The sequence below is a fragment of the Capricornis sumatraensis genome, chromosome 10 (genome assembly GCF_032405125.1).
Source record: "Capricornis sumatraensis isolate serow.1 chromosome 10, serow.2, whole genome shotgun sequence".
NCBI classification, from domain to species: Eukaryota; Metazoa; Chordata; class Mammalia; order Artiodactyla; family Bovidae; genus Capricornis; species Capricornis sumatraensis.
In genome coordinates, this window is record NC_091078.1 from 104,481,466 (window position 1) to 104,493,812 (window position 12,347).

Below are 12,347 nucleotides of genomic sequence, written 5' to 3' on the forward strand. Positions count from 1 at the left end.
TTAAAGACCCAAAGCTTCCAGGCCAGAGACACAGGGAAGTCAGATCCCAGAGGTGCGACTGAGCCAAAAAGAAACCATGTAACCCAACCACACAAGCAAAACAAAACTGAACGCTTGACACTCTAAGGAAATGAACTGGCGCTGGGGTTTCACCATGTTGCTGCTCTGGTGAGCACAGCGCTGTGTGACCCACCATCACACACTGACCAGATGCCACGCGGCATGCAGCACACGCAAGGCGAGGAAACCACCCGGCAGGAGGAAGAGGCCAATGAGCCACCTTGGGAAGCTCAGGCAGCAGCAGCGGGGAGGGCCAGGGGCATCCAGCAGCTGCAGGAGAGGAAGGGCACTTGAGGGTCCAGGCAGCTGCACATTCTTCAGCTTAAGCTTCTAGGGACTCATCTGTAAAGTGAGTTCACTAAATGAACTCTAAGGGGCATGGCAACTCTAGATCACACTGAGAGAAAACACAAGGAATCCAACCTTCCAGATCCCTGTGAAGTCCAGGAAATTTGAAATGGTCAAACTGTCATGGTGGGACTTCTGATGGTCCAGCGCTTAAGCCTTCGCCTTCCAGGGCAGGGGCGCAGGTTCATCCCTGGCCCAGGAGCCAAGATCCCACACACCTTGCGGCCAAAAAATCATAAATCAACTTCAATATAGTAACAAATTCAATGAAGACTTTAACGAGAGTCCACATTAAAAAAAGTAAACTTTAACGAAAGCCATCCATCCACGGTGTTAGAACTGTTCAGAATCAATGTGGAACGAAAGGCCGTCATTATAATGGACGAGAAGACGTAAACTATGTCCTCGCAGAGCTGACGGAGCGTCTGAAGCCTGTGCTCCCTCCAACAGCTACGTTTCCTCACGGAAGGCCAGACTGAGTTAGCACAAGAACACTCCAGACGGCCAGCTTCCGGGCCTCCGCTCCCCTTTAATGCGGCATTCTGCACTATATACGTTAATGAAAAGTTGAAACAAAAAGAACTTTAGTCAGACTCCCCTTCCTCCTCCAGCTTTATTGGATAGCTTAAAATTACATTTCTATTTTCTAGGACTTCAGTTGCTTTTTCCATCTGACTTTTAAAAACTGATTACAGCAAATGAAACACAGGTGTCTAAGTGATATAGTATACAAAAATAACATCTTGATTTCTGCGAAAATGCATTTCTCTGCAGTTCCTGAATAGCTCCAAATTATGCTAACTCTGAGCATAGATGTTTACTCTGGGTTTTAGATTGAGTCTTTGAAAACGTGTTCTACACCACTGCCATCACCATCTGTTTACCCAGCATCAACGCTGTGGTGAGGCCGTTCCTGCTCAGGCTTCGATCCCGCGTGTTCCCGCACAGCCACTGACACGCGTGCTTGCCTTTTGATTTTGTTTACTCCCACTCAGCTGCATGCTCTATGGAGGGCCTGAGACAGATGTTACTCGATGTTATTTAATAGCTACTGAGGTCAGACAATCCAAGGCAGTCATTATGCTAAAATTAAAGTTATTTATGGAAGCTCACAGACACTTCCAGGATTGGTTTTACCTCCTACATGGGAACATATTCGAGAAACCCAGAACGGGCTTCCTGGTCTGACTCAACTCTTCCCATTCATCAACCCTATTCACCAGTGGCGCGGAAAGGGGGTTCTGTAACAAAGCATTATACATTAACACCTCTACCAAACTAAACATAAACTTTTTTTTTTGTAGTTAAATGCAGAAAATCGATTTTTTTTCCACCCCTTTCCTCCTTTTACACGGCAAGTAAAGCTCACTGGCCTGGGAGTAGCCTCTGTCTGCCAACCTTTGGCCAGTGAAGAGGATTCAGAGAAAATAATACAACCATCAATCAGAAAAGGAGGGGCGACAAAGGAGAGCGATTAAGCTGTGGCCTCGATCGTGCACTCCCGCGCAAGGTGCCCTGACTCGCCACAGCGGTAACAGTTGACTTCACTCGTCTTGCTGCAGTTGATGGCTACGTGCCCAGTTTCGCCACACCTAAGAGGGGAAATTAGAACAGCTGTCACAAGAGCGCTCAGAAAAAGTCACAGCGTACTGAAGGATTAGCTACTGCAAAACAAAGAGCAATGATGAGTGGAGTGTACATTTGTGTTCTTCAGACAGTGAGTCTCATTGACCCCTAAACTAAGGCCGAGGAGGAGGAACCCGACAGCTACGCCACTCAGCTGAGCGGCCCACAGGTCACCCACTACCACCAAACACGGACCACACAGATCCCCCCACCACCACACACGGGCAACATGGTCTGTCTTCATACAAATGAGCCCCTAGGATCCCACAAGTATGTACATATCAAAACTTGTCAAAGTGCATGCTTTAACATGTACATATATTATCATGTCACGTTCACAAGCAGAGACTCCGGATTTCACGAAAAAGATCGGGGTATGAATTACACAAACCAGAACATACGCTTTGTACTTTTCTACGAAGTCTCTGAAGGTGCCAAACCATCACCCCTCACACTCTTTCAGGCACACAAACCGCTCATGTGGTCGGCGCCAGGTCGGGGCCGCAGCGTCCCGGGTCCCCCCACCGGCGGCAGCCCAGGCCCCCGCAGCCCCGGGCAGCTCACCTGTAGCACTTGACCTTGGTGCAGTCCTTCTGGATGTGCCCGAACTCGCCGCACGAGTAGCACTTCTGCTCGTCGGCGTGGTCGCAGTCGCGGGCCAGGTGGCCGGGCTTGCCGCAGTTGTAGCAGCACTGCTCCCGCTCCCGCTTGGGCTCCTTGCAGTCCTTGGCGATGTGGCCGCCTCGGCCGCAGTTATAGCAAGCTTCGGCAGCAGGGGAAAGGTCAGCCAGACTGCGGCACCTCACGAGTGCCGCCAGGCTCCACGCCGCACCCGGGGGCCCTCCTCCGCACGCCCCGCACTTACCGTCCTCCTGAAGGTCGCAGTCCTTGGCAAGGTGGCCAGACTCGCCACAGCGGTAGCAGATGTCTGGAAGAGACGAGGAGACAAACTGGAAGCCTGTTTTGGACGGAGACAAAGCGTGCGTGGCCCATTAGCCCAGTCTTGACGCTCACGAATACGGAAGCACTTCAGAATTTTTTATTCGACAAAAATACCTCTATCCGAGGTAAAACCACCTCTGCCACGGCTTCTCATCCCACGACCGCGGCCTCCACCAGTGGGGCACTCCCGGGCCCAGTGGCCAGACCGTCCGCACTTGAAGCACTCATTGCTGCTCATGGCTGCAGTCAGATCTTCAAAACATTAAAAACGACAACATGAAGCCACTCACCACCACTTCCAGCTTTTATTCCCTGTTTAGTGTATTTCTGGATAATTATTCTTCAGGAACAAAAGCCAACCAATATACTGTTTAGAAAAACAGTCAGACAACCATATACTTAGGCATCATGATCATGAAATATATTAAAAAATGAATCAGAAACACTTCGCATAGTCGTTCCAATTATGCATACACGTTAACCCGGTTACTAAGGGGACTTTCAGGGTTAGTGTAAATGAATATACATCATTAGCGATAGAACTCGACGGTGGGCACTGACAGTCACATACTGGTTATAAACCTAGAGCAACCCGTGGGTTTGCACCATCGCTGCAGCGCAGAGGCAAAACCCCCTGTGCACCAGAGCAGCCAGCACGGCGCCTAATGACGCCGCAGCCCTGCCTGCCGACTGAGCTCTGGATGGCAGGCGTGCCAGAAGAGGCGCAGCAAGGGCTGGCTGGAGAGGCGCAGTCTTAAAATAGTAGAAAAGCAACAAAGAAACGCCAAAGTAAAGTCCCGGTAGCACTGGGGCCATCTCCCCGTCTCTAGTTTCTTCCATTTCCAAATTTTCTCCTGTAATTTTACATCTAAAACAAGATTACTTGTAATTTCACAGTAGACTCCTTTATTGGGTATTGTTTCAAAATAAAAGCGAAACTCCAAAGCAAATCCATTTTATACTTCTTACGTAACGATCTAAAAATAAGCAGGGGCTATTCCTAGAAAAGAATGGAAAAGAACAGAATGGAATGCTGCAGGACAAACTCCCATTAAACTGGCCTTTAAAAAGCTCGCTGAAAACAATGTGACCTTTACATTTCCACACTTCCCTGTATCTAAACATGTTTTGCCCTTAATTCCAGTGTCAAAGAATGGTGCACAAAGTTTTTTAACTCGATGGAGCAAAACCTAGTGACTCAAATTATGCTCGAGTTTAGTTTCAAAAGTCTCCGCTGTCAGATATCCAAAAGAACTCATACCTGTCCCATGCGCCTGAAACCAGAGCCGGGACAAATCTTCAGAGGACACTGCCATCTCGCACACTCGCCCTGCACACTTACCCTAACAGCGGGGGACAGCGCGCCCGAGCAGGGCGCCCATTCCCCACGCTGTCCCAAGGCACGTTTCCACTCAGAAGAAACCAGTCCGTGACGATTAAAAAGGCATTTGGCAAAATTACATCTGCTTTCCTATATGGGTGCTGGCATTTTAAGTCAAGTGGAGGGCTGGTTTCCAGAGAAAACACTGAGATTAAAAAGTGAACAGCACATACAACAATCATAGGAAAAGTGCTTGTGGCTCTCGGGCCTCCCCTCAGTCCCACCTCCATCCTGCGTCTTCTCTGGTTTACTGAGGACCAGTCCGAGTACAGACGGGCTGCCCAGGGCGCCCAGTGGCAGCAAACCGGCCTGCCGACGCAGCGGATGCGAGAGACCCGGGTTCACGTCCCGAGCTGGGAAGATCCCCCGGAGCAGGAACAGCAACCTGCTCCACCATTCTTGCCTCAAAGTCCCATGGACAGAGGAGCCTGGTGGGCTACTCTCCACAGGGCCGAAAGCCAGACAGTACTGAGCAGGCACGCGGATCCGAGCACTGTAGCTGCTGGTCCCAAGGAGTCCTTTCCTTTCACAAGGCAATCCAGGCAAGCGGACGGGCTCCAAGCATTTCATACTTTTTTACTTTAATGAGATACTCATCTTTTAGAAAAATGACAGCCCAACATTCAACACGCGTTTTCAAAGCTAAAGTAAATGGCAGTTTGGGCAACCTCACTCTTACACTGCTGCTTTAAGAATACCTCTTGCTTGCTTCCTAACGGTAAAGCATAAGGGAAATACATTGCACTCAATCATCAGATGCCTTATCAGCGGAAGAAAATTAACAATGCACACTTTAACATTTTAGGGTTACTTTCAGCCTGCAAATAATAGTTAAAAAAATTTAGCTTCCTACCAAGTGATTAGCCCATGTGTGGATTCTTCCTCTTTGGCCAAGCCAATCTGAGTGAGCTGTTCTACGTTTTTACTGAGAGAGCTCTTAGATAATTAACATTAATCCAACTGACTCCTGCTGTTGTAAAGGCATGCTACCTATCCTAGGAGACAGGCCGCTATCCTAGCACTCATCTCACATACGAGCACATTAAGTTGCAAGGTCTTTAGGGAGTCTCACGCTGTTCCTCAGAACACTAGAGGCAGGGAGGGAAGACGGCGCTGCGAATTCATCACGGCTCCACGGTGCCCCCTGCTCTGGGCCGGGAGCCTGGCGGCACTGTCTCCTCCGCCTCTCGCACCTGTCCCAACGTTTTCCAACCTTCAAGGGCCAACTCAAATAAATGCCAGCTCTATAAAAGAACCTGACCACATCACCAGCCTGGAACTTTCCCTTTTCCTACCAAGACTCAGGGCACTTGCCTGCTCTACCATTCTGCTTTTTATCATCCTCCTTGAGGGTACAGACCAAGTTATTCACCTTTGAATAATACCCCATACAATCACCCTTTTAGGAGCAGTTCTGTAACTCAGGATTTTAACTGCTGAGGTTTTTTTTGGGGGGGAGGGGGAGGGCCAATAGTCATTTGCTGAATGAAATAAACTTGTGTTTCTTGTACAGACCCAACCCAATCCAGTAATTACTGACCAAAAAAAAAAAAAACCACCTAAATTTTTGCTATCAGATGAGCTGCTGCACTATTCATTTAAAAGAATGATGCTGGAAAGTCCCTGGTGGTCCAGCAGCTAGGACTCAAGCACTTTCACTGCCAGGGCCCAGGTTCGGGCCCAAGTTCGCTCCCCGGTCACAGTACGGCCAAACAACAGAGCAACAATGGATTTTACATCCTCACTAAGGACTGACTGCAATCCAGATTCAGTATGCATTTCAGATTATCTGTTACAATCCCCACACGTAACGGAGAAATTTTCACCCCAGGTCACTAAAGTCAGTAGCCAAACCAGGACCTCTGCTTGCCACGCACACTCTTATTACTCCAAGAATTCAATGAGACCCAGTAATCTATGGAATGCTGCAGAGCACATATATACTAATTTAAAAAGCAAATGCTGTATTTCCACTGTCACTTGGCAGTTTCTTCTCGCTGCTAAAAACCACTGCTGCTATCCACCCCCATGTATTTTCACAATGTAAAAAGATTTGGGAACCACAGGGTTAACCACTTAACTGCTTGCTGCGTTACCTCAGGACACCTGACGCCCCTCCTGTCTTGATCTGGAGCCAGAATTGTTTCCAGGTGCCTTGTGCTTAGCACACGCTCAACTAAACTCCTAAGGGCTGATGATTGCTGCTCACAGCTCCTCTCTCCTTTCCACGCTTCCCCTGCTGAGGTTCAAGTGCAGACAGGCAGAACTCACTCTAAGGAGTTCCCCGGCAGCCTGCTGGTCAGGATTCCGGACTTTCACTGCCAGGGCCCCGGTTCTTTCTCTGCTCGGGGATTCAGCCCACAAGCCTCACAACACGGCCAATCTACACAGCAGGCTTAGAGTGGGCCTAACTCCGCTTACACTCCAGTTTCCCGGCCTATAGCGCCCCTTCTTGAGAAGCAAAAGGGTCAATTCCAAATGAGCTCCCATTTCCAACCCCAGGAAGCAGTATGTTTCCCTTCAGCCACAGCGAACTGAATTTTTATGACACAAGTCACATTTAAGATGTGGCAGGGCCCAGGGCACGCCTGGCGCAGTCAAAATGCGACCTGAGAAGGGCCACGTGAGCTGAACTGGGAGGCCCAACTATTCCGATTCTGCACTCATCTAGGCTGTGAGTGCTTAAGTCCTGGAACTAGTCACACAAACTTGTCTTCACTGAGGTAAATTTACCGCATTTTTGATACTAACAACAAAGCCAGGAAACTGCTTTGATTAAACCTTCACAGCACCTGGTGAACATGAGCAACGCGCTCCAATGAGTAGGAGCCAGCAACAGTCTACAAACACGTCTAAAGCAAGAGCAGCCAAGGGCGTCAGTGGCGGAGGAGCGTGGGCGAGACCGCTCTCCTCACACGGCCCTGCTTCCTACCAGCGCTATCGCCACTCATCGTCCCCAAGCCCAGACGGGCCCTCTGCCCTCAGAACACACTCACCCATCACTGCGCTCCACTAAGCCAGTTCCGAGTACCAACGTGGTACCAAGACGCTTCAGCTTCAAGTAAAAATAAACTAAAGGAAGCAAGTGACATTGTGGGCTACCTGCACTCTGCCCGAAGGACGCAGGACAGAGACCACCACCAGGAGCAGCTCTGGCTTCTTCTCCTGCATTTCCTGCGTGCTCGGGTTACTTGCACCCACCTCTGCTTATCCGGAGAGGTTTCAGTTAGCACCTAAATACCTACTACTCATTATCTATAATCCCTGCAACTTTGCAAATTACGTATCCTTGTTCCCCTTTCACTGATAAGGAAACTGAGGATCTGAGACCAAGTAACTTACCCAAGGCCACACAACTAGAAAGTCAGGATGTGTGAGTCAGGATTTCAACTGTGAGCTCAAGTCCTCTGCAGAGGTTGTTAGGATTAAGTGATAAGGTTCATGAAAATGCTATCAGAAAAGTATACCAAATTGGATAAGTCAAAATAAAATAGAACTGATATGTTTTTAAAAACCCATGCCCATGAAAGAATTTAAAGTCATCCTAGATTTTAACCCTCCTCAAGGCAGAATTTAGGAGTGGCAAAGACTGGCAACCTGACCTCCCTAGTTAACACCCTCCTCTGTAATTAACAAGCCACTCCAAGTGAACACCATATTGCATTTCCAGTCCCCTTTAATAGAGCCCACCCCCTCCAATGGGAATGCTAGTTGCTACAATCTTTACTGAATTAGCCCACCGTCTTTTTAACATGAAAATGGTGTGCACTTTGCTGGAATCTCTCAAGACCAGGCCCTGACTGCAGTAGCACCTGACGCGGCCAGCACAGGAGCTCTATTAAACCTGCCAGTACAGAAAGGGTGCTCCCCACAGAGCAGGCCAGGCGGCCTTGGCACCACGCTTTTGCTCTCCACTTACTGTCAGAAGGCTAGGAAAAGGAAAGAAGCCAACAACTTTTTAAAAAAGAAACTCTCATTCCTGCAGGCGCGGGAGGAGGGAAGCAGTCTCTCTCTCATGGTCAAGCATTTAGACAAGAGACCAATCCCCTCAAGTAGTTAAAACTGTGGTTCTCTTGTCTTTAAGCTTTCCATGTAGATGCCACATACTTTTAAAGATTTCAAGAAAAGTAAAAAGAATCCTCATTTATAGTGCCTTAAAAAAGATATTCTGCCTGTTCCAGATGTTCAAATGTAAGTGTAATAAATGCCCCTTAAACTGCACATTTAAAATACCTAGTTTGTTATCAACAGGAAAAGGACTGTGGACCTTTGGTTGCTAAGAAAAACTTAACCCAAGTTCTCTGTGACATATGAGATAACTATATAAATATATACCTTGCTTTTTTCTAATTGTTGCCAAGAGTTACAACTTGGAAAAAACTAAGTTCTTTATTCAGCCCTTGGGAATATAATAAATTATCCCTTTTATATTTCAGTACATAGAGCTCCTCCTAAACAAGAATCAGGCCCAACAAACTAAAACAGCATTAAACTACGAACGTGGCACTTCGTAGGTATTTGATTAAGCCATGACCACAGTAATTTTTAAGTATTTGAAAGTAGTTGCGTTGCAGAGAGAAAAAAGGTCTTAGAGGTAGGAACAACCTCTTATTCATCTCTTTAAGACCCTCAAGACCTTACATTCAACTAATAGGGGTTGAGCAAAAGAATAAAAAGTTGTTAATTTAAATTAAGGTTAATTCACTGAGGCAGAAATTAACTAGTTATGTTTCTCTCCAAAAAAGTGAGTCAAACAACAAGAAAAAGGGGGAAAAAAATCTTTTCTTAAAAACTTGTCTTTTGGGGGTACAAGATAAGGATGAAATTCAATCCTTCTATAAAGAAAAAAGAAAGGGGGGGGGGGAAAGGCACACTAATCCAGACTCTTGGCTTATTTACCTTATACTTTTCGTGGGTCCTTCTGAACAATGCCTGAAACATACTATCTGAAGTCACAGATGAAAACCAAGCAATGTTTTCTTTTCCTAGGACCCCCAGGACCAGATGCAGTCACTTCCTTTGGAAGTGTCCTGTGGCTGAGGCCATGTGGTTAACATGTGGCAATAAGCACAAGCCTTATCCATAATAAAATCAACACCCGAACCCAAATGTGGGCCATTATGCCTTTACTAAAATAGGTTTTCACGTTTGGAAAAACCAAATGGAGATTGGTTAACTCATCTCCTCGCCTCGTTTCTAAATTGCATTCATCTACCCGGGAAATGATGCAAAGGTTACTGCTGCTGCCATGATTTTGGAAGTTTGGCCGATTCATGTGTTTTGCCGATAATGGGGTTTTTTCTAGAGGCCTCTCGAACTTAAAAGTCGTGCTGATTCAAGGAAAACGAGCCTTATCTGCCCTTTCCCGAAGTGCAACCTAAGACCAGTAACTTAGCACGTCCATGACGATAAAAATCCAAGAATCCTGAAGCTGCCGTGGAGCACCGAGACCGAGGCCCGAAGCCGCACGGGCTTTCCGGCGGGGTGTCTCCCGCCCTGAGCGGACAGCTTCTCCGAGGTCCCTCCTGGGCCCGAAGAGCCCTTTGGCACGTGGCCCGCCAGGCCCGGCCCCGGCCGCCCGCCGCCCCGCGCCCCCCCCCCCCACGGCCCCCTCCCCGCACCTTCCCGCCAAGCCACCCCCGCCCCGCGGCCCGGAGCCCCCGCCTCAGTCCCAAGGACGCGCGGCCTCGTACGCCGCCGGGTCCCGGAGGCCCCAGCGAGGCGGCCCCGCGTCCCGGGCGGCGGGCAGAGCGCGGGGGCACCCGGCCGTGAGGCGCAGGCCGGGTCCGGGAGGCGGCGGCCTGCTTCCCGCCTGACGCAGCAGCGGAGCAGGCCGGAGCGCGGCCGCCATCGTCCCCGCCCGGGCCCGGCCCTCCGCCCGCGGCCTCCCCCCGCGCCGCGGTCCCCGGCCCGCTCGCGGCCTCACCTTCCGCGTCGCAGGGGCCCGCAGCGGCCGAGACTCAGGCGCAGACCGGGAGGGCAGCTCGCGAAGCGGCGGCTGTTTATTTTCAGGGACCCTGCCTGCGCCACACGCGGGTCTGCACACGGCCCCGCACACGCCGCTGCGCACGGCTCGCCGCCGCCTCGCCCACGCGGCCAATCAGCGCGCGCGGCTCGGCCGTCCAATCAGGGCCGCCCGCGAGGCGGGCCGCCGCGCCCGACGCGGCGCTGGGGGCGGGGCTCCCCCCCCCCCCCCCCCCCCCCGGCGTGCGCGGCCCTTCCCGCCGGGCCTTGCGCGCGGCCTTCCCGCCTCGAGGCCGGGCCCTTGTCGGGCCGGTCCGAGTTCCGGCTCGACGACCCTCCTGGCGGCGGTGGCGGCGGCGGCCAGGGGCTCCGGGAGCGGCTTCCTGTGCTCGTGGGGTCCGGAGGCCTCCTCCCGGGGTCGGGCTCAGCGCCGCCGGAGCCGGGCGCTGCCGGGGCCACTCGGCTGGGGGGAACCGGGCTGCCGGTCCCGCCTCACAGCCCCTCCCGGATAAACGTCCCGCCCCGGGGGAGCGGGCGCGGGGGAGGCACCGCCGCCCCAACACCCCTTGTCACCCGGGGAGCACGTGACGCGTGACGGCCCCCGCGGCCCGGGGTGTCACCGTCCCTGCAGGCCTTCAGGGGTTCTCCAAGAGACAGTGAACGTAGCGCAGACACGCTGTCACGGTGAAATCAAGTGAAACTGTTGGATGTAAAGTGAGCAGTTACAGACCTTGGTGTCTCATTTTGGAAAGGCTTTCATTAAAAATATGAGAAGAAAAATGGACGAGTTCCAGTCTCTTGAAGCCCGAAAAGGCCCTAAAATGACCCAGTCTCACACTAAACTCGGTGTGCTCTGGAGGTCTGCCTGCGGCCCGGGTTGGCTGTTACAGCCCGGGGGTGTACTTTCCATTCTTTTAATGACTGTCTTACTCTTGGAAAGTGAGTGCTTGTGTCTATTAAGATGTGAAAACTGGGGTGACCAGTCCTTGTTTGCAAGACAGTTCGTTCCATCCGCAGGTGACTGTAGACTTGTATTCATTTGCCCCCGGTTGCACCTCACTGAATCCTAGGACCACGGCTGTATGGCTTCTTCCAGCACGTGGTGAGCAGGTAGCGCAGCAGTGTGGTTAAGATCTCGGGTGCTGAGAGGCTTAAACCTGGTTCAAATCGATCACTGCAAAGCACTTAGCAGAGCTGGGAGCAATTATTGGAGTGGATGGACTATTTTAAGGACCCATGATTTTAACTTGTGTTAAGCCAATTTAAAATATTTTAAAAGTCACTGAAAATGTCCAATTTCTAATAACGGTTGAACTGCCCGGCACTTTCTGCACCGAGTTACCCATAATGCAATGGCACTTTGTGCTTCAGTTCCGTTCAGCCGCTCAGTCGTGTCCGACTCTCTGCGACCCCATGAATCGCAGCAAGCCAGGCCTCCCTGTCCATCACCAACTCCCGGAGTTCACTCAGACTCACGTCCATCGAGTCCGAGATGCCATCCAGCCTTCTCATCCTCTGTCGTCCCCTTCTCCTCCTGCCCCCAATCCCTCCTAGCATCAGAGTCAACTCTTTGCATGAGGTGGCAAAAGTACTGGAGTTTCAGCTTCAGCATCATTCCCTCCAAAGAAATTCCAGGGCTGATCTCCTTGCAGTCCAAGGGACTCTCAAGAGTCTTCTCCAACACCACAGTTCAAAAGCATCAATTCTTCGGCACTCAGCTTTCTTCACAGTCCAACTCTCACATCCATACATGACCACTGGAAAAACTGTAGCCTTGACTAGACGGACCTTTGTTGGCAAAGTAACGTCTCTGCTTTTCAATATGCTATCTAGGTTGGTCATAGCTTTTCTTCCAAGGAGTAAGCGTCTTTTAATTTCATGGCTGCAGTCACCATCTGCAGTGATTTTGGAGCCCCCCAAAATAAAGCATTTTGTGCTTACATAGTTTTATCACCAAGAAGCTTGCACAGCTTCAGTTTCCCCTCCCTAATTGATTACTCTTTATAACATCTTGAGGTAAGTTGTA

General features: G+C 50.5%; 1 protein-coding gene across 3 annotated transcripts; it reads right to left on the minus strand.

The window, feature by feature from the left end:
* Positions 1-958: 958 nt before the first annotated feature.
* On the minus strand, positions 959-10,409 carry CNBP (CCHC-type zinc finger nucleic acid binding protein). Of its 3 annotated transcripts, none has more exons than XM_068981640.1 (5): positions 10,284-10,409; positions 3,091-3,228; positions 2,900-2,962; positions 2,599-2,797; positions 959-2,000 (listed from the first exon to the last, which is right to left on the minus strand). In XM_068981640.1, exons 2-5 carry the CDS (start codon positions 3,212-3,214, stop codon positions 1,883-1,885), a joined length of 504 nt encoding a protein of 167 aa, XP_068837741.1. In that variant the 5' UTR covers positions 3,215-3,228; positions 10,284-10,409; the 3' UTR covers positions 959-1,882. The 3 variants fall into 3 exon arrangements, with proteins under 3 accessions (XP_068837741.1, XP_068837740.1, XP_068837739.1); XM_068981639.1 differs by having other exon boundaries at positions 960-2,000; positions 2,900-2,992; positions 3,112-3,228; XM_068981638.1 differs by having other exon boundaries at positions 960-2,000; positions 2,900-2,992.
* Between the last annotated feature and the right edge of the window lie 1,938 nt (positions 10,410-12,347).